Source organism: Oryx dammah, unplaced genomic scaffold, assembly GCF_014754425.2.
Source record: "Oryx dammah isolate SB20612 unplaced genomic scaffold, SCBI_Odam_1.1 HiC_scaffold_6, whole genome shotgun sequence".
NCBI lineage: Eukaryota > Metazoa > Chordata > Mammalia > Artiodactyla > Bovidae > Oryx > Oryx dammah.
Genome location: NW_024070190.1, coordinates 20,917,690 through 20,940,309, shown reverse-complemented (window position 1 = coordinate 20,940,309; position 22,620 = coordinate 20,917,690). Strand labels below are relative to the sequence as shown.

The 22,620-nt window shown below is 37.2% G+C and overlaps 1 protein-coding gene across 8 annotated transcripts in view; it reads left to right on the top strand.

Moving 5' to 3' along the window:
• CCSER2 (coiled-coil serine rich protein 2) overlaps window positions 1-22,620 on the top strand; it is a 164,105-nt gene that overhangs the window by 36,157 nt on the left and 105,328 nt on the right. For all 8 annotated transcript variants that reach the window (XR_005721375.1, XR_005721374.1, XM_040242557.1 and 5 more), the window contains exons 2-3: window positions 254-1,709; window positions 2,838-3,034. Coding sequence is in view for 6 of the 8 variants with exons in the window: in XM_040242557.1 (XP_040098491.1) it covers window positions 293-1,709; window positions 2,838-3,034 (1,614 nt within the window). In the remaining 2 variants the exon portion in view is untranslated. The remainder of the gene's footprint in view (window positions 1-253; window positions 1,710-2,837; window positions 3,035-22,620) is intronic.

The following is a 22,620-nucleotide window of genomic DNA, read 5'->3' as shown; positions in this document are numbered from 1 at the left end:
AGAATTTACAAATAACCCTAATGATTGCTTTAAAATGTAAAAAGTGTTTAACAGACTTGATTATTCTTTATTTTCTTTTAATGTTAAGTTCTTAATTAGTGCATTTAGTATTTATTAAGAGTTCTGTAGGGATCATGAGTAGCTTTTGGGCTTTCCTGCATATAATTATTTAAGAATATGCATTCATATTATGTGGTAATCCATGTTATTATCTTTATTTAGGAATGTTTAATCTATTCTTTTGTCTCCTCAGATTCTGTCAAATTTTAAGAACAAATGCACCGTATAGCTCATGGAAGAGAAAACACAAATCAAGACCTTTTTGGGTTCCAAGTTGCCAAAGTATGGAACAAAATCTGTAAGAAGTACACTGCAGCCAATGCCAAATGGGAAACCTGTTAATTTGCTGGGAACTTCCAAGAGCAGCAGTGTCAAAAGTTACATCAAAAATAATGGCTCTGATTGTTCATCGTCCCATTCATTTAACTGGAGAACAGCAAATAAATATGAGTTTAGTGCACAAAGTCCTGAAGAGCCTAATAATACTCAGAGTTCACGTGCTAAAGTAATTGATCCTGAAAAAATTGCACCTACTCAAGGAGTGTTTGATAAAAATGGGATGAAGGGAGGTTTGAAAAATATTTCTCTACTCACGTCAAAGTTAGCAAAGCCATCCACTGTGTTTGTGTCATCGACAGAGGAGTTAAACCAAAAGTCTTTGTCCGGACCATCTAATTTGGGTAAATTCACCAAAGGCACATTGTTAGGAAGGACGTCATATGCTTCAGTCAGTGTTCCAAAATCTCAGTTGAATGGATTTTATGGAAACCGATCAGCTGGTAGCATACAAAGGCCTAGAGCAAACTCCTGTGCCACCAGAGGCAGTTCTGGAGAAAGCTTAGCACAATCTCTAGATAATATCAAATCGCTTGCTTGTGAAAAAATGGTAAGGTCACAGAGTTTTTCACATTCCATTCAGAATTCATTCCTTCCACCTTCATCTATAACCAGATCACATTCCTTCAATAGAGCTGCAGATCTTACAAAGCCTTATCAGAACCAACAGCTACCCATTAGAGTGCCTCTGAGGTCAAGTATGCTAACAAGAAATTCCCGGCAGTCAGAAGTCCTCAATGGGAATGAACATTTAGGATTTGGATTTAATAGGCCTTATGCTGCTGGTGGAAAGAAGTTGGCTTTACCAAATGGCCAGGGTGTAACTTCTACTTTCGGTTATAGGATGGTTCATCCCTCTCTTCTGAAATCTAGCCGACCTCCGTTTTCTGGGACTCTCACAGTTGATGGTAATAAAAATTCACCTGCTGACACCTGTATAGAGGAAGACGCTGCACTTGTGGCTAAAGACAGAGCTGTGGATCAGGACCAAGAAATGACTGAAAATCATAGTTATAGAACAGAGAATGACCAGACCATGAAGCGCGATGCTAAAATTAGATACCTGAGTGATGATGTGGATGATATTTCCTTGTCTTCTTTGTCATCTTCTGATAAGAATGATTTAAGTGAAGACTTTAGTGATGATTTTATAGATATAGAAGACTCCAACAGAACTAGAATAACTCCAGAGGAAATTTCTCTCAAAGAAGAAAAGTGTGAAAATGTACCACCAAAAGATATATTTGATTCCCCCAAGGAAAATGAAAAATCCTTCAGTAAAACTGATGAATGGATAGATATAAGTGTCTCTGGTAAATATTAATGTCCTTAATTTTTTTGCTTTCTTCTAGATAATATAGCTGAGTTTATACTTAAGATTATCTTCTGATTAATTTCAAAATACTAACAGTTTCATGGAGGGGTGGATCTGGACACAATTGGAATGGAGCAACATTTAATGTTCTTGTGACTTTCGTTCCTTGTCCTATTTTTCATGCTAAAACAACATCCATAAAACATCCATTCCCCTGTAGTATCTTACCTTTGTTCTTTGTCATGCACAGGCTTATTCCTGCTTGTTTCAAATTTTTTTTTTTCCCTGCTTCCTCCAATCAGTGGCATCCTATTTTAAACCATCTCTTCCCTTAGGAACTAGATCACTGCTGTGTGTTGAGTAAAGCTGTACTAAAGGGTAAATGACTAACAGACATTATGTCCAATCTAATGGATTTTTTTTATCCTAGACAGTTTTCATTTTTTTTAAAGGAAGACAGATTTTCTTGCTTTGCAAATCTAATGGTTATAGTTTTGCAGGAGCTTTTTTTGTTTTTTTTTTAAATGAGAGAAGAGAGGTAGCACCTGTTTGACATTTCTTCTTATACTTGGTAATCCTGGTGCTGAATACTGGGGGAAATATATCTCTTTGCCAATCTGGACTCAGAAAAGAACAAACTGAGGGTTTGGGTAGAGGCATGTAGTCTGATCAAGGGAGCAGGCTATCACTGAAGATATGTATAATCTCTTGACTGTCTTGAGGGTCTTCTAGTTAGGAATGACTGCTGGAACAATTTATTTCCTTATTAAGAAGCAACTGCAAGATTAAATGATAAACACAGAGTAAGGAGTTTCCTGGGCAGTGCTTAAAAATAAATACCCTAGGAAATATTCAAAGAATATGAGGCTTTATTTACATTTCCAGAAATACTGCAGAAGTGAAAGATGGCTCAATGAAATATATTGGGAAATATTTCAGTAGGTTATTTTTAAGATTTTACATCCTGATTTTTTTATTGTTTAGATTTAGAATATACTAATTATGAATACTTTTTTGCCAACTTTTGCTATATCAATTTATTAAAGCTTATATTTTTCAAACAAATAATTATATTTTGTGAACTAATAACTTTTTTTTCCCCTCTCTTTTAAAAATTCAATTGAAGACAGGAGTGAATGTTCAAAACATGCTTCTGGAAATAACTTGATTTCACCAGACACAGATTACAGAGCTGGTTCTTCATTTGAACTCTCTCCATCTGATAGCTCTGATGGAACGTACATGTGGGATGAAGAGGGCTTGGAGCCCATTGGAAATGTCCACCCAGTTGGGAGCTATGAGTCCTCCGAAATGAACAGCATAGTATGTATGGATTTATGTACCATATGGATTTTGTTTACTTTGCTATTAGAGAGACTTGGGATGTTTGGGTTTTTGTAAGTATGAATTAATTCTCCTAGTCTGAGAAATGGGAATTCATATTTCTTAAGGGTCTACAAAATACCTGGTCTTAAATACATAATAAAGCATATATTTGTGTCATATAAAGATTGAGTTAATTATGGTCTCATATCATTCATAATGTAGTTGACCTTTGAACAACATGGGTTTGAATTTTGAGGGTCTACTTATCTGTGAATTTATTTCACTAGTAGAAACACTACAGTACTACACAGTCTGTGGTTGGTTGGATTTGTGGATGCGGAACTGGATGTAGAGAACAGCATATATGGGGTGCCAGCTGTAAGCTAACCATGGATTTTCAACTGTGCAGAGCGTCATCACCTTTAACCTTGTGTTGTTCAAAGGTCAGCTCTACATAAATAAATATACATGCATATATTCACATAGGCATATTGTATTTTTCAGTTTCTCAATCTAGAGATGTTTTTGTCACATTGAGGAGTGCTGCTGGTAACTAATGGGTAGACACTGGGACACTGTTTAACATCCTGTAATACACAGGATAACACCCACAACAAGGAATTATCCAGCCCAAGATGTCAGTAGTGCTGCTGTTGAGAAACCCTGGGCTAGGCTGTGTTGTGGTAGCATTCTCAATGCCAATTTGCAGTGAGCTAACAGAATGAAAGTTTATTTTTTACTCTTACAAAGTCTGTTGTAGGTCTGGACAACTCTGTAGGGCAGCTGTCTTCGGTGTTCTAAGCCACTTTGATCTTGGGGCTTCATTGTGGCCTTCTGAGACCCTTTGTTCCTCTGGTACTGAGGGTGTCACACGAGCAGTTTACTGACAGAGGATTTACACATGCAGTTACTGCTTTGGCCTGCAGATGGCATATGGTACTTTTACTCACAATTTACTAAACTGAGTTAATCTTATGTATTAAGTGGGCAGGAAGTGTAATTTTCCTGTATGCGTGGTAGGCAAGGGAACCAGACATGTATGTATGTATTTATACATGCATATTTTAAGAAAAATTGCTAGTAATGTGGATTATATGCAGTGTGAATGAAGCATAATTGGTGTGATTAAAACTATTCTCTATGATTACTTAATGTATAAAATACAATTTTCCAGTAGTTGTAAGGAAAACTGGTAGTCCTTGTGGATACATTAAATTCCAGGAAGATTTTAGGTGATGCAATTTTCTGTCTCCATGTAAACCTGTGATTTGGAAAAAAAATAAAGGTCATTACCAGCAGCTTGTTAAATTGCACAGACATGGAGAGGACAGATACTTAATTTAGAGGCATCATCTCGTTTCTTTAGATAAAGGAAGTTCAGAAAAGATTACAGTTTAAGAGCGTTACGTGCTGTCTTACTAGAAAGAACTTTTTAAGCGAGTATGATTGGAGTTGAAATGAGCATTGAGTCCAGCAGATGGCAGCAGTCAGCCACCTGGTACTGGACATTTTTCAGACAGTTCATTGTTCTTATTACTTTAATGAGATAGCCTCTGGAAGAGTTCAGTACATATCTGAATGGACCATTAGTTTCTACAATTCACGAATTTCCTTCTTGGTTATTTGGCCTGTGTATATGAGATGGTAAACAACAAAAATATTCATTCTGTGCTTTGCAATGGAATGATGTCTATGTGTCATTCTCTTTGGATCTAAGAGGAAGACAGTTTGAGAAAGGATGGAGAATTAAGTTGAAAAGAGTGTGATAATGGGTTTACCATTTTTCTCTAAAATTCTACCAACTTTTTGTTTTTTCTACTTTAAATGAACTTTATTAGGTATATACTTGTTTAGAATTGTTTCCTTGGTAAATTGGACTTTCAGTCATTGTGTAGTGATCTTCTCTAACCCTCATTATGCCTTTTGTCTTAAGGCTTCTTTTTTTCAAAATCAGTATATTTTACCAGTTTTATTTATACGTTTTTGTTGCCTTTATCATGTATGGTTTTAAATTTTCATGTAAATAAGTTTAGTATTGTTTTTCTTTACAGTTTTTACTGTGTGTGTGTGTATAAGATAACGTTTTCTAGTCCTGGGGCCCTACAAAGTACTCAGTATGTTGAGAGCTGCTGCTGCTGCTGCTCAGTCGCTTCAGTCATGTCCGACTCTGTGCGACACCATAGATGGCAGCCCACCAGGCTCCCCCTTCCCTGGGATTCTCCAGGCAAGAACACTGGAGTGGGTTGCCATTTCCTTCTCCAAATGCATGAAAGTGAAAAGTGAAAGTGAAGTCGCTCAGTCATGTCTGACTCTTAGTGACCCCATGGACCGCAGCCTACCAGGCCCTCCATCCATGGGATTTTCCAGGCAAGAGTACTGGAGCGGGGTGCCATTGCCTTCTCCGAGTATGTTGAGAGGCAGTATAGCAAATAATTAAGAACCAGTGCTATGAAGCAAATTAGATTAAAAATCCCATTACTGTCATGTACTAATTGTATACTTTTGGATTCTCTGATCCTTTTTTTTGTAATAGAATGGGGATAATAACAGCACATATCTCTAGGGCTCATATTGGGAAGTACATGCCTGAATGTTTTAAGCCATGTGATAGTGGTTGTTGAGTATTTTGAGTATCATCTCAGACTACCCCGTAGGATTGCTGTGAACCTTAAATAAGGTCATACATAAAAAATAATTAGTGCCAGGGAAATAGTAAGAGCTCAGTAAATGTTAGCTATTTATTATTATCCTGTTGTTTTCATTTCTTTTTTAAATTTAAGACTTCCATCTGAAGTTGGTATGAGGCATAATAATTTACCTTCATTAATATTCTTTCATAATATACTTGGGGTGCTGTGTGGAAAAAAAAATAATTAACAGAGTAGCTGAGTTTGCCTATCCTTAGAAAGGCTGACCCTTTGCTGGTAAACAGTTCCCTTCAGTTCAGTTCAGTCGCTCAGTCGTGTCCGACTCTTTGCGACCCCATGAATCATAGCACGCCAGGCCTCCCTGTCCATCACCAACTCCCGGACTTCACTCAGACTCATGTTCATTGAGTCAGTGATGCCATCCAGCCATCTCATCCTCTGTCGTCCCCTTCTCCTCCTGCCCCCAATCCCTCCCCAGCATCAGAGTTTTTTCCAATGAGTCAACTCTTCGCATGAGGTGGCCAAAGTACTGGATTTCCAGCTTTAGCATCATTCCTTCCAAAGAAATCCCAGGGCTGATCTTCAGAATGGATTGGTTGGATCTCCTTGCAGTCCAAGGGACTCTCAAGAGTCTTCTCTAACACCACAGTTCAAAAGCATCAGTTCTTCGGCGCTCAGCCTTCTTCACAGTCCAACTCTCACATCCATACATGACCACTGGAAAAACCATAGCCTTGACTAGACGGACCTTAGTTGGCAAAGTAATGTCTCTGCTTCTTAATATGCTATCTAGGTCGGTCATAACTTTACTTCCAAGGAGTAAGCGTCTTTTAATTTCATGGCTGCAGTCACCATCTGCAGTGATTTTGGAGCCCCCCAAAATAAAGTCTGACACTGTTTCCACTGTTTCCCCATCTATTTCCCATGACGTGATGGGACTGGATGCCATGATCTTCATTTTCTGAATGTTGAGCTTTAAGCCAACTTTTTCACTCTCCACTTTTACTTTCATAAACAGTTCCCTTACTGTGACACAAAACTTCCCCTCAGTGGTAAGAGTGGTTCACTGTGCCTCTGCTGTACTCTGTGGTTTATGCTGTGTACCTGCTTTCCTTCTGTGGTTCTAAAGTTTTCATATATCCTAGGCAGAGGGTGCCCATGTCACCAGCCCTCAAAAACAACTGAATTTCTTAGGGACATGTGTAATAGACAACACTTTTCATGTGTTGTTGCAACTTGTTGGAGGAATTGAGCATGTACATTGATTCTGCTGGGAGAGGACTCAAAGCGAATGCTTCGTTTCTTCAATTCTGCCCTGTCTGACTTTTCCTTTTCTCGTTTTGTTTCATGTCCTTGTGCTGGAACGCATCTTGGCTGTGAGTATATATGACTGCTGAGCCCTGTGAGTCCTTCTTGTGAACCGTCTAACGTTGGGGATGGTCTTGGGCGCTGATGTAGGCACTGATTCAAAGTCACCTTTGTTCACTGCAGTGTCCTTTTTATTTATCATCTTTCCATCTTTCTATAAGAATCCTTTGAAGTAGCTATGGACCAGTTAGTAACTCTTTCTTCAGATTTGTTTGAATTTAGGTGGGTTGAGTAAATTGATATTGATAGGTTGGGAGCTAGCTTACTCTCAGTCTGGTATTCTTGATTTTCAGCCTTATATCTACTCAGGATAACTGAGCATTTTAAAACTCAGTAAACTTTTAGTTGATATTTAACTTTTTTGAACAGGAAATACAGCATTTTTTTTTGCTTGTAAATATTGTCAGAATCATACTGTATGTGCACAGCTTTAAGTGGAAGCATTTTCCGCTGTTGTGAGCACAGCGAACCGTACTCAGAATCATCTTTGCTGTGGTGCTGTGACCAATATAAGAGCTCCTGTTGCAGGGGAATTGAGTTCGAATGTCACAATGACTGATTTCCCGACACTTAAATATTTAGGGATTTTGATAATTTTAAATCATCACATGGTCTGCTTTTATTTTTGGAAGGATTTTTATGGAAGACTGAAGAAGTGGTTGAACCAGATGTTCCTGGCTTTCTCTTTTTGTTCTATCAGCCTTGACTTATCTTCATATAGTAGGCAGCTTTAACGTCCTTATCATTTAGATAGAACCTTTTTCATTTTAAAATGTAGATTCAAATTCTAGCTTGGAAGCTTTTGACAGTCTGTAAGTAGTTACGACTCATGATGCCAACACCTTTTATTGCACATTTCTTTACCTGTGCATTTGTAAGGGAACAGCTCGGTAGGTTTGGGTTGCTACCTTGGTGACTGATGTTGCTAGACTTTACTGAAACTTAAATGTATGCTAAACGTCATAATATTCCTTGCAGTAATTTATGTGGGAATAGGACTCCCCTAGGGTTTTTTTGCACTGAATTTTGAAATTACCTGTGGTCTAGAAATGTAGCAGAGGAATACCAGAATATCATTTTGGTTTGTATTTGTCATTTAGTTTTACTGTGCTTGGTTTAATTTCTGTCTATTGTTTCTTTGGGGTGTATTAACAGGAGTCAGCAGGCTACAGCCTTGAGGCTGTCCACTCATTTTTGTAAATCAGTTCAGTTCAGTTCTCAGTTGTGTCTGACTGTGACCCTATGGACTGCAGCATGCCAGGCTTCCTTGTCCATCACCAACTCCCATCGAGTGGGTGATGCCATCCAACCATCTTGTCCTCTGTTGTCCCCTTCTTCTCCTGCCTTCAATCTTTCCCAGCATCAAGGTCTTTTCTGATGAGTCAGTTCTTCGCATCAGGTGGCCAGAATATTGGAGTTTCAGCTTCAGCATCGGCCCTTCCAATGAATATTTTTGTAAATAAATTTATGTATATTTATATATGTAGATAAGTTTTTGTAATAAATTTACATGTAGTCTGGCTGCTTTTGTGCTACTCTGGCAGTGCTGAGTAGTTACAACAGACTGTATTGCACACAAACCTAAAATATTTACTCTCTGAGCTTTAAGAAATAGTTTGCTGACCCTTATATTAGAACACTGCAAATAAATTTTAAAGATTCAGAGATTAACTTTTTAAACCAAATAAAATTCTATGGAAACTTCTTAGGCATTCAGTTTTCTCTGTGTTGTCCTTGCTAAGCCATCATCCTCTGGCTCCCGAAGGGAGGCAGCCATTGATATATTTAACATATTTGAGTGACTGTCATGGGCAGAGCACTGAGGAGACAGTGATCAAGACAGCTGCAGGTTCTGCTTTGGTGCTTACATTCTGTTGAGGCACATGTAGTTGAAGTATTTAGCTAATCATTAATTTTCTTCAATTGATAAGTGAGGAAAGTGCTGCAAAGGAAAATTACCAAGTGAAAGTATATTGCTGGAACACCTAGTCTGGTGTGGTGTTAAATAAGGCTTTTTTAGAAAATGATGGTTAGGCTTAGTTGGCCCAGGGAATATAGTAAGTTGGTTAAAAGGATATATGTGATTGGAAGAATGTTGGTTTTAAGCTGGAAAGGGGCATAACTTGATTTACATTTTCAAAATACTTTGGATAAAGATTGAACTAGAAGAGAGGCAAGCAGTGTGCTGGAAGCTGTCATTCATGTGAGGAGTGGTAGTGGCTTGGACTAAAGTGGTGGCGGAGGGCAGCTTAGAGGAATCTGCAGTTTTGAAAGTGGGTTTAGAGGGTACAAGCGATTAAATTCCATTACTCGTTGACGGTAAGGGAGAAAAGTGTTACCTCCTCACTTTTAAAAGTTATGATTAGTACTGCTGTTCTCATTCATTCTGCCAAAATCACCCTAAATCGCCAGTTTGACTCATTTTCCTGATGGTTTTCCCATTCCTTATAACGTCAAACCTAAACTACTTGACTGGCTCTCCATCTCCTGTTCTGCTTTGTACAGGTCTGTCTAGTTGCTTTTAATCTCCAGATCCTACTACATGCCTTGAATATAGTGATGACATCTCTCTCTCATCACTCTTCTAGGTTTCTGGCACTAAATAAGGACTCAATATGCTTGTTGAAACAGTGTCATGATGATGTGCCATTTAATTCAAAATAAACAGAAACACTTAAAACTAAATATAACGTTTAATATTATTCAATGGTTTTTCCATACACATTGTGACATAACCTATTTACAGAGTATGTTTCTAAGATACCACGTGTCATAATAGCAAGTTGCAAATAGCTAAAAATGTGACATTAGCATAAACTGATAGTGGAGGGACAGCTTACAGAAAGTTGAGACCGACCTAATATAGGTAAATAAACATGTCAAAGTGACAGTGATACTTTCAGTATGCTCTGATACAGAATGCAGAACTTGAACTCATGGAAGGGATCTATTACAAATAAGGGGAACAGAATGAATTGAGGAAACAATTTTTCTTAATTTCCTTTTTATTGGCTAGGTGAATTTGCCATGCCCATTTAATTACTAACATAGGTTCTTGGCCTGTTAATGTAGCTTTTAGGTTTAAAAACAAAGGTTAAGTCTATTTTATATAGTTGTGACCCTTTAAACATAATATTTTTCTTAATTCTGCATTATTATTATTTCTTATAGATTAAATCTGTTTAATATGAAGTTCAATTCAGTAATTATTTATTGAGCTTCTGGTATGTCTCAGGCATACTGTTCAGTGCTAAAATTACTGAATATATGTAAGGCTTGTCTTTATTCTTTATGGATTTAAAATCTAATATGATAAGCGATTATATAGTCGTAGTGTAGTTTTTAAGTGATAATCATGCATGCTGTGTTAGCATATGTATGATAATGCTATGAGGAAGTGGCAGCTGAGTTGAGTTTTGAAGAATGGATACAAAGTTAACCAGTTGGTCAAAGAAAAGGGAAGGTGGGTATTTTGGGCATAAAGAATAGCATGTACCTGGAGGGACCACAAAATCATGATGTATGAGAGGAATATCTGCATTGCTAAGACTACGATGTGTGAAGTAGAGAGTGGTTAGCGATGAAGCTATGAAATTAAGAAAATGAAAAGGAAGAAAAATCTTGTATCTCAAATCAGAAAGATAAATGTTTACAAATCAGGTTTTAGAATAAGGCAGATATAATTTAAATTTTACATCAACATCTGCGTTTCAGATCTTTATACATACTTCCAGTCTGTATATTAACCATTAGTAGAGTGTTTTTTCTGCACTTCTGGGTTAAAGCCCCCATTTCAGAGAAAAGTGAATTTAAAAGTAGTTTGTTAAAAATAAAAAGAATAAGTAGTTCACTACGAAGTCCTTTTTACCTAGCAGAGGACCTGGCATAGAGTAGATGCATAATTAGTAATATTTATGAATAAAATACTGAATTCCATGAGTTGGATCAGATAGACGTTATGAACTACTTATAGTTAATGAGGATGCTGAGGCTGAGTAGTTAAATGCGTTTACTAATTAAATGAAATTTGGGCTTCCCTGGTGGCTCAGATGGTAAAGAGTCTGCCTCAATGCAGGAGACCCGGGTTCAATCCCTGTGTCCAGAAGATCCCCTGGAGAAGGGAATGGCGACCCACTCCAGTATTCTTGCCTGGAGAACCCCATGGACAGAGGAGCTTGTTGGGCTACAGTCCATGGGGTCAGAAAGAGTTGAATATGACTGAGCTGCTAACACAGGAGTTATTGAAGTTGCTGTTCTAACCTAAGTGAGTAGTCACTTGAGAGTTGTTCATTTGTACTCCCACAGGACATACCTTTATCAATTAGAGGATGGTGCTCATGTGGAATCCCTTTGCCTTTAGCCTTTTGGGCTCCGTTCATTTCCACAGTTACTTAGGATAATGTTTTATTCCCCTCACCTCCTGCAGTGAGATGGTTTCATAAACTTAAAAAAAAAATTGTATGCATTAAGATTTACTCTGTGTGCTATAAAGATCACTGAATTTTGACAAATGCTTAATGTCTTATTTCATAAAGAGTAGTTTCACCATCCTAAAATGTCCCTATATTTCATGTGTTTATCCCTCCCTGCAACGAACCCCTTGCAAACACTAATGTATATAGAATATCTCTATAATTTTGCCTTTTAAAGAATGCCGTATAATTAAAATCATACAGCATATAGCTTTTTCATATTCATTTAGCAATATGCGTTTAAGACTGATGCATATCTTGTTATGGCTTGCTACTTCATTTCTTTTTATTGATGAATAATATTACATTGTATGGATTACCGCAGCTATCAAAGGACATTTTGGTTGCTTCATTTTTGGCCATTATGAATAAAGCTGCTGTAATTGACCTGCAGATATTTATGTGGACAGGTGTTTTCATTTCATTCGGGAAAATACCAGAGTGCAATTGCTCAATCATGTGGTAAGACTGTTTAGCCTTATAAGAAATTACCAATCTGTTTTGCAAAGTGGCTGTACCAAATTGCATTCCCACTGACGGTGTGTGAGAGTTCTAGTTCTCCATTCTCACCAGCAATTGCTATCGTCAGTGTTTTGTTTTTAGGCATTCTAATAGGTATACAGTAGTATTCTGTTATTGCTTTAAATTTGGAAATTCCCTAACAGCAGAACATTTACATGTGTTTGTCATCTGTATATCTCTAAGTGTCAGTTTAGTATCTTTTGTCCATTTTTAAATTGATTTCTTGTTATTGAATCTTTGTATGCTTTGGATGTGTCTATTATTAGATATGTGATTTGCATGTGTCTCTCCCAGCCTATGCCTTGTCTTTTCATCCTCTTTAAAGTGTCTTTCACAGAACAAAGTTTTAATAAATTCCAACTTAATTTTTTTTCTTTCACAGATCATGCTGTAGGTTGTATTATTAAAAATCATCACCAAACTCAAGGTCATATACTTTTTCTACTTTGTTTACTTCAGTAAGTTTTATAGTCTAATATTTTGCATTTTCGTCTGTGATTCATATTGAGTTAGTTTTTGTGTAACACCCATGTTTGGGTTAATTTTCTTGCAAGAAGTTTTGTCTAAGAGTTTGAGCACTATTTGTTGAGAAGACTATACTTTCTGCATTGAATTACCATTGCTCTTTTGTCAGAATCAGTTGAGTGTATGTGTGTGGGCCTCCTTTTGAGCTCACTGTTGTGTTTTGTTGATCTGTGTGTCTATCCTTTCGCCAGTAACATACTGTCTAAATTATTGCCTTGTTAATGTCTTATACTAAGTCTTGTGTTGTATAATAAAGAATTCAGCTGAATTTTGTTCTCAGTTTTTGTGTGGGAGCTTCTACATCTTTGGAATTTCCCAAGTGATAGGGGTGTTTTTGTTCATGGTGGGTCCTGATAGTTTATGCTAACGAGGTGACTGAGGCTGGGGGTAGGGCATGCAAGAAAAACCAAACATGCAGTTAGAAAGTTGGGGTCTTGAGCCCTCTGATAGTTTGACCTCTAGGGAGCAAGGGAACTGGGCTGGAGATTGCGTTTAGGCATGCGGCCCATGATTCAACCTCGGATGCCTTTGTAACGAACGAAACTCCAGTGAAAAGTCTGGAACCACACTTTCTGCCTATTGTTATTCATCAGTTTGCCAAGGAGGTGACCTATTCTGACTCCATGGAGAGGGAACACAGAAGCTTCACGTTTGGGACCACCCTAGACTTTGCCCCGTGTGTCTCTTCTTTTGGCTGGTCTTGATTTATACCATGTGGACTATAATACAAGTGTAATCATAAAAAGTATAATCCTTTGCTTGAGTGTCGTAAGTTGTTCTGGTGTACAACCTGATGGAGTAGTTTGTCGTTTAGTTGCTAAGAAGTCATGCCCGACTCTTTTGCGACCCCATGGACTGTAGCCTACCGGTCTCCTCTGTCTGTGGGATTTCCCAGGTAAGAACGCTGGAATGGGTTGCCATTTCCTCCTCAGGGGATCTTCCTGACCCAGGGATCAAACCAGTGTATCCCGCGTTTTTATGGGCAGATTCTTTACTGCTGAGCCACCAGGGAAGCCTTGAGGAGGGAGTATTGGGAACCTCCAGTGTTGTAGTCAGGTAGGAAGTACAGGGCCTGGGAACCCCTGAGAGTTTTTGGCCAATGGTGTCTGAATTAAATGTTAGTCTTGTGTAAGACTGTGCCATCTGTGAAGTTTGTGCTAACTCTGGATAGCTAATGTCGAAAGTCATTGTAGCTGGTGTCAAAAAAATGAAATATGCTACGTCTAATCTGACTGAAACACATGGGAAGCAAAAGGATTAAAGGACTGGGAATGAAGAAATTTTGATTCTTGGATGACTGTGTAGTCAGTGATCGTATGAAACTGCAGCTGTGCTGTGATCTATTACTAAAGGCAAAAGTTTTGAAATAGAATTTAAAAATGGTGATAGCCACAACCCCCAATGAGGTGACTCACTGGATACAGAAGAAAATGCAGAATAATAAGAAACAAACTGAATATATTATACGTTGGCTATTGTTACTTGTAATAGCAAGAATGAAAGTAATACAGAGTGCTGGGGCTGATTGTGATGCTGGACCAAGCTTAGATTTCAGCCTGACCTACTACCAGTAGCTTTAGAGCCAACCCTAATGGGAACGATTATTCTAGGACAAAAGGCAGTACTCTTATGAACACTGGTTACCAGGAAGGTAGTAAAATTAGGGAGAGGATGAAACCGTAAAACTACTGAAACCAGGGGTTATAGTGCTGGGGAGTAGTCTTATATTGTGGTCTGTGTCGTCAACTTCCTGAAGAACTTTTATTAAATGGATTGTGAGAGTGACTAATTTAGGAGTAGTATATTTGGTTTTAAGTGCTTCAGAGTGGAAGAGAGTATTGGGTTGATATAGGTAGGATCCACAACTCACTATAGAACCATCACAGATGGCTGTTCACAGTAGGTTACCTGGGGGAGTGGGTAGCCTGGTGGACTGGATAAAACCTACTGTAATCTGTGTACCTGAGAAGAGAGACTATGTTTCTTCCGTAAATGCTAAGTGGAACATCACAGATGACGGGGCTGTGCCCCCTATAGCAAGCCATGCTGGACCGACTTTATGATGATTGTGTTATTTTTCTACTGAATATGCCCCATAGTCAGGTCACATCGACTCTTGTGATTAAGAGGACTCCTTTTACATGGGCACCTCATGAAACCATACTGTCGTAAAACCAAGCAGCTGTCTGAAAAACCTTGTTAGTTTTGCTGTCTCAGTTTCCCTTATTGATATTGAAGGTAAAAAAAAAAGAGTCATTAACAAGAAAAAGGAGGAAAACAGGAGAGGAGAGCCAAGGGATTTGTCCCAGTAGGGGTTGATGTTTATGAGAAGTGGGGTGAATATATGGGACATTGATGAGGTTAAGACAAAGCTGTTAAAGCAGCACTGTTGAACGTTGAGTGTCCCAAGAGGAGCCGATGCTGGTTCTACAACGCCAAAGGGACCTCAGCAACACCATTCTATTTATCTCGGTTTGAAGGAATTTTAAAAGCTGACAAAGATGAAAACGAGGACTCTGACCTGGAATCACCTGGGACAGTAATCTGGTAGATTAGACAAATGGAAGATAGATGGACAAAAGGGAGATAGATGGACAAAAGGAAGATAGATGATAGACAAAAGGAAGATAGATGGACAAAAGGGAGATAGATGGACAAAAGGGAGATAGATGGGCAAAAGGGAGATAGATGGACAAAAGGGAGATAAGATGGACAAAAGGGAGATAGATGGACAAAAGGGAGATAGATGGACAAAAGGGACAAAGTCCCTTGGCTCTTACCCTCTGAGGAAGAGTGAGTGGGTGAAAGAGTCACCAGCTGTAGAAGAGATCTTTCCGTACTCCTTGACACAGATATCCATGTACTTTGGTATCGAAACATGTTGATGAACAAGTCCTAAACTGGGGCCCCTTTTAGAGTGAGAGAAAATAGTAATGCTTGGGTTGATGGATTAAGGTGAAAGTTCCAAGTGAAAGTTAAGCAGGTTTTATGTAAAGTAATTGGTCCTGTTAACTGAATGTTTTATGGAAAAGGATATTATGCCCTGGGTAGTATTGTGAAGCCAAAAGTTTGATAAAATTTTAATAGAGGCTACTGTTAGGAATTCATAATTGATGGTCCTATGAAGGTCTGAGAGTAATAATTCCACCACTAAAAATACAATTCTTAAAAACAGCTTGAGGATTTTTATCTTTATCTATTTGAAATAGTTTCTCTCTGAATGGTTATTCCATGAACTTGATACACAAGTTAGACTTGTGTATATTATTTTACTTTTGATTTTTAGGGATTCGTTTAAGCATTATTTGCAATAGTAGAATATTGAAAACAGCATAAACCCCCAAATAACATTCATATTACATAAGAATAGCATATTATAGAGGCTAAATGGGGGAAACAGTATGAAAATAAAGATATTTGTTTAAAAGTTTCAAAATTTTATTTTTTAATTAAATTAACTAAAGATTTATTTATAAAATAATTTAATTGTAATTTGTTTATTAAATTTATTTTAAAAATAAGTTAAAAATTAAATAAGTATTTAATTTTAAATCAGTAATTTATTAATTACTTAATTTTAGTTAATACTCTAAATCAGTAAATCTTAACAATTATGAATAATTTATTTTAATTTAAGGTCAACAATTTATTTCAAATTAATAATTTATTATTTAATTTTTAGAAAATTAAGCAAATATGAATATATTTACCACTCTTCAACTTCTAAGCATATACATTATGCTTTTGCTGTTACAACTAGTTCTTGAATAAATAGCCTTGTCTTTTTGTATTTTGGGGATAGATATATAGAATTGTGATACTGTATTAAAGGTTAAATGTACAAGCAATTTCTTAGATATTTGAGTATATTTTTAAATTTTCAAAAGCTCTCTTTTATTCTTGAATGAAATGTCTTTCAACATAAATGGTTAATTTTATGTTGAATGAAATTGCATTAGAAGTGGATTTAGAAAAGGCAGAGGAACCAGAGATCAAATTGCCAACATCCATTGGATTACCTAAAAAAGCAGGAGAGTTCCAGAAAACATCTATTTCTGCTTTATTGACTACACCAAAGCCTTGGACTCTGTCGATCACAACAAACTGTGGAAAATTCTTCAAGAGATGGGAATACCAGACCATCCGACCTGCCTCCTGAGAAATCTGTATGCTGGTCAAGAAGCAACAGTTAGAACTGGACATGGAACAACAGACTGGTTCCAAATCAGGAAAGGAGTACGTCAAGACTGCATATTGTCACCCTGCTTATTTAACTTCTGTGTAGAGTACATCATGAGAAATGCTGGGCTGGCTGAAGCATAAGTAGGAATCAAGATTGCTGGAAGAAATATCAATAACCTCAGATATGCAGATGACACCATCCCTATGGCAGAAAGTGAAGAAGAACTAAAGAGCCTCTTGATGAAAGTGAAAGAGGAGAGTGAAAAAGTTGGCTTAAAACTCAGCATTCAGAACACTAAGATCATGACATCCAGTCCCATCACTTCATGGCAGATAGATTGGGCAACAATGGAAAACAGTGAGAGACTATTTTTGGGGGCTCCAAAATCACTGCAGATGGTGACTGCAGCCATGAAATCAAAAGATGCTTGCTCCTTGGAAGAAAAACTATGACCAACCTAGATAGCATATTAAAAAGCAAAGACATTGCTTTGCCAACAAAGGTCCATCTAGTCAAAGCTATGGTTTTTCCATTAGTCATGTATAGATGTGAGAGTTGGACTATAAAGAAAGCTGAGCGCCAAAGAATTGATGCTTTTGAACTGTGGTGTTGGAGAAGACTCTTGAGAGTCCCTTGGACTGCAAGGAGATCCAACCAGTCAATCTTAAAGAAAATCAGTCCTGAATATTCATTGTAAGGACTGATGCTGAAGCTGAAACTTCAATACTTTGGCCACCTGATGTGGAGAACTGACTCACTGGAAAAGACCCTGATGCTGGGAAAGATTGAAGGCAGGAGGAGAAGGGGATGACAGAGGATGAGAGAGTTGGATGGCATCACTGACTTAATGGACTTGAGTTTGAGAAAGCTCCAGGAGTCGGTGATGGACAGGGAGGCCTGGTGTGCTGCAGTCCATAGGGTCGCAAAGGGTTGACACAACTGAGCGAGTGAACTAAACTGAAAGTGAACATTTCAGTGGCAGTTAGTGTGTTTGCAATATTGTGTAACCACTACCTCTCTTTAGTTCCAAAACACTTCATCAGCCCTCAGTAAACTTTATACTCATTTATTAAGTAGTTACTCCCCTTTCACCCCTTCCCAGCCTCTGCAAACCATCAATCTGCTTTTTGTATTATCTATTTTGGATATTTCATATATGGAATCATACAACATGTGACCTTTTGTGCCCAGATCTTTTACTTACCAGAATGTTTTTGAGGTTCTTCTATATTTTTGAAGCATGTATTAAGAGTCCATTCCTTTTTAAAGTTGAATAATATTCCATCATATGTACATGCCATTCATCCATTGATGGACATAGTACATATGGGCTGTTTCTGCTATTTCGTTGTGAATAATACTGCTGTGAACATGTATGTACATGTATCTGCTTCAAATTTTTAAGGTGTATATATATATCTTTGATTGAGATTGTTAGACTATGTAGTAATTCTGTGTTTAACTTTCTGAGCAGCTGCTGAACTGTGTGTTTTTGTTTTTTTTAACTATGGCTGAATCATTATATTCCCACCAGCAAAGTGTAAGTCTTCTAGTTTTTCTACATACTTGATGGCACTTGCTTACTGTTTTTTGTTCTTGTTTTTTTTTTTTTAAATTATAGTCAACCTACTGGATATTAAGTGGCATTCCATTGTGGTTTTGATTTATTTACATTTCCTAAATAAATAATAATGTTGAACATCTTTTTGTGTGCTTATTGGATATTTGTATATCCTTTTCAGTTAAAGTCTATTTAAGCCTTTTGCTCATTTAAAAAACTGAGTTATTTGTGGTTTTATATATCCTGGATAATAGACTCTTGTTTGATATGATTTGGAAGTATTTTCTTTCATCTTATAGGTTGTCTTTTCACTTTATTGATAATGTCCTTTGATGCACAAAAGTTTTTTTTTCTTTCACAAAAGTTTGTAATTTTGATGAATCCAATTTAATTTTTCTTTTATTGCTTCCACTTTTGAAATTGTACCTAAGAATTTATTGCCCAATGCAGAGTCATGAAGATTCAGGTTCTTTCATGCTACCACACACATTTTATAATTATTTGTTCTAGTTCTGTGAAAAATGGTGTTAGTATTTTGATAGTGATTGCACTCAGTCTGTAGATTGCCTTGGTTAGTATGGTTATGTTAACAATGTTAATTCTTCCACTCCATGAACACATTTCTCTCCATCTGTCTGTGTCATCTTCAGTTTCTTCACTGTCTTATAGTTTTTCAGAGTAAAAGTCATATTCCTATATATTTTATTCTTTTTGATGCAATTGTAAATGGGATTGTTTTCTTAATTTCTCTTTTTGATAGTTTGCTGTTAGTGTACAGAAATGCAACAGATTTCTGTATATTAATTTTATATCCTGACACTTCAATGAATTAATTTATTCTCAGTTTTTTGGTGGTATCCTTAGAATTTTCTGTATATAGTATCATGCCATCTATAAACAGTGACAGTTTTACTTTTTACTTTCCAATTTGATTTCCAATTATTGTTTCTTTTCCTTGTCTGATTGCTGTGTCTTGGACTTTTAATACTATGTTAAATAAAAGTGGCATGTGTGGGCATCTTTGTCTTATTCCTGATCTTAGAGAAAATGCTTTCAAGTTTTCACTACTGAGTATGATATAAGCTTTAGGCTTATATATAGTTTTTATTATGTTGAGGTATGTTCTCTCTATACCCACTTTCTGGAGAGTTTTTAATTGTAAATGGATGTTGAATTTGGTTAAAAGCTTTTTCTGCATCTATTGAGATGACCATATGGTTTTTATTAATGAGTTTGTTAACGTATTATATCACATTGATTGATTTGCATGGATTAAGCCGTCTTTGCATCTCTGGGATAAATCCCACTTGATCAACGTGTGTGATTCTTTTACTGTGTTGTTGAATTTGGTTTGCTAGTGTTCTGTTGAGGAATCTTTCTTGTGTTGCTATAAACTTCCTCTAGAGTGCTTTCGCTGCATCTCATAGATATGGGAACATTGTGTTTCCATTTTTATTTGTCTCCAGGTTTTTTTTTTTTCCCTTTGATTTCTTCTGTGACTGTTTGTTCAGTAGCATATTCTTTCACTTCCATATGTTGTGGTTTTTTTTTTTTCTTTCTTGTAGTTGATTTCTAGTGTCATAATGTTATGATGGGAAAAAATACTTTATGTGATTTCAGTTTTCTTAAATTCATTGATACTAGTGTCATGGCCTGTGGTATGATCTCACCTGGAGGATGTTTCATGTGCACTGGAAAGGGGTGTGTATCTTGCTCTTTTGAATGGCATGTCCTGTAGATAATTATTACGTTCAGAGACTAATGCATTCTGTAAAGCCACTGTTTCCTTACTGATTTTCTATCTGGATGATCTGTTGATGCACATGGGGTTTTAAGGTCCTCTACTGTTACTGTATTACTCTCAGTTTCTCCTTTTGTGTTTGTTTAATTATTTCCAGTATTTAGGAGTTTTTCACTTAAATTGTTATACTTTCACCTCCAGAATTTTTATTTTTCATTCCCTTATGTTCTGCATCTTCACTGATGTCCCGTACTGAGATGTAAGCATATTTAAGACGGTTGATCTAAAGCCTTTGTCTATTAAGCTCAGTGCTTGCGCTTCCTCAGGGGTCATTTTTGTTAGTTTTTTCTTTTTCCTTTCTGTGATAGATACTGCTTTCTTTGCATGTCTCTAAAAAGGTTTTTGTTGAAAGCTAATCATTTTAAATATTTTAATTTAGCAACACTGGAAATCATACCCTTCGTCTTCCTTAGGGTTTGTTTTTGTTACGTTTTTGTAGACTATAGTATAGTGTTTATTTTAGTGACTTCTCTAAAATAGAGAAGAGAGTGTGAGTCTCTTCTCTTCTCGTCATGTGTGGTCTAGGAAGTGTGTGTTACTTTAGTTTATGTTTATCGAGTGTTTTATGCAGAGATTTCCTTGAATACCAAATGGCAAATGAAAAGAAAAAAAGAGGGGGAGAGGGAGAGTGAGAGTAAGAGAAAGGGATTAAGGGAAAAAAGAAGATGAGGAGGCAGAGAAAGAAAAAGAATTAAAAGGAAAGTGAATTAAAAGACCTTACAGTCAAATTGAAAAAAAAAAAATCCTCCCAGTGACTCTGTCTGTACGTTGGCCCAGTGTTGGGACAGTCCTTAAGTACTCAGCCTGGCCATTTACCCATTTACAGACAGTTCTACCTTTGCCTTCATTTGCTCGTTTTTTCTGGGCTAGAGATCAGCCAGAGATGAAAGCTTTGGGTTTTCTTACTTAGGTCTTTACTGAGAATACATTCTGCCCTGGGCAATTTTTGTGTCTTCTGAAATTCACAACATTTACGTAATTTCCCAAAGAAATTCTCTCCCCAGCCTTTTTTTCTCCGTCTTTTAGTATTCTATGTCTCAACTATAATCTTTTGTCCCAGGGTGATATGGATTATTTATTTGACTTAAAATGTTTTTGACTAATGCTCACAGCTTTTCTGCCTGAGTAAATTCCAAGTTGGGCAAAGCAATGATAAACACTTTGTATTAGTCATTCAGGTAACCTCAGACAGGTTAGAGCAGACAGATACACCATTTCATGAGTAAAGTTGCCACCGTGTTCTTTGGAACCAGTAGCAGAATCCCACACTAGAAAGATCTGCTTTAAGTCTGCAGTCAAGCTGGGGAGGAGCATATGGGAAAAGCCGATCTCAATAGTGATTGGAATGCAAATCATTACAGCAGTTCTGGGAAATGGTTTAGCAGTTCCTTATGAAGTTAAACATAGACTCACTATATCACCCAACGATTCTACTCACCTGGGTATTTACGCTAGAGAAATGAAAGCTTATGTTCACACAGAAACCTGTACGTGAATGTTCATAGTAGCTTTATTTATAATAACTGAAAACTTGAGAAACCAAAACATCCTTCAGTGAGTAAATGAATATACAAACTGGTGTGTTCATGCAGTGGAACACCTTAGTTTTGTTTAGTTGCTGAGTTATGTCCAACTCTTTGCGACCTCATGGACTGCAGCCCGCCAGGCTCCTCTGTCCATGGAATTTCCCAGGCAAGAATCCTGGACTGGGTTGCCATTTCCTCCTCCAAGGGATCTTCCCGACCCAAGGATTGAACCCATGCCTCCTGTGTTTCCAACACTGGCAAGCAGATTCTTTACCACTGAACCACCAGGGAAGCCCTACTCATCAGTAAAGAAGTAACATTATTGACATATTCAATCAGTTTACATTAATCATAAAGGCATTCTGCTGAGTGAAATAAGCCAGCTCCAAAAGGTTACATACTGTATGATTCCGTTTATATGATATCCTTAAAAGACAAAAGTAGTGATGGAGAACAACAGATCACTGTCTGCTAGGGGTGATGGGTGGAAGAGGGTGTAATTATAGCTGGATAGTACAAGGAAGTATCTTTGGGTGAAGAGACTATGTGTCTTGATTACATTGGTGTTTACACAAACTTATATGTGTTTTAAAATTCATAAACTTTATAACAAAAGAAAAAATTAATTTTACTGCATGGTGATTAATAGAAACTGGTGAAGGTGTCCTTCGTTTGTCAGAATCATTTAGGCTTTCTCCAGTTTATTAGTGAAGGAGAAATTCAAAGAAGGAAGCCCTGGCCCACCATCTCTTAGTTCACCCTTCTTGAATGAAAAAGCATTCTCAGAGACCGAGGAAGTTTTGTATACTTCTGCTAATATGTGTTCAGTCAGGGTTTTAATTCCAGTGGGACTTGTGGGAAGCCTCTGGAAGTCAGAGAGTATACAAATTTAGCTTTTCATTATCATACTCTCAGCTGATGGTTGTGCTAGATGGTCTCCCAACTAAACCAGGTGTATGTGGATGTTGGCTCCCAAC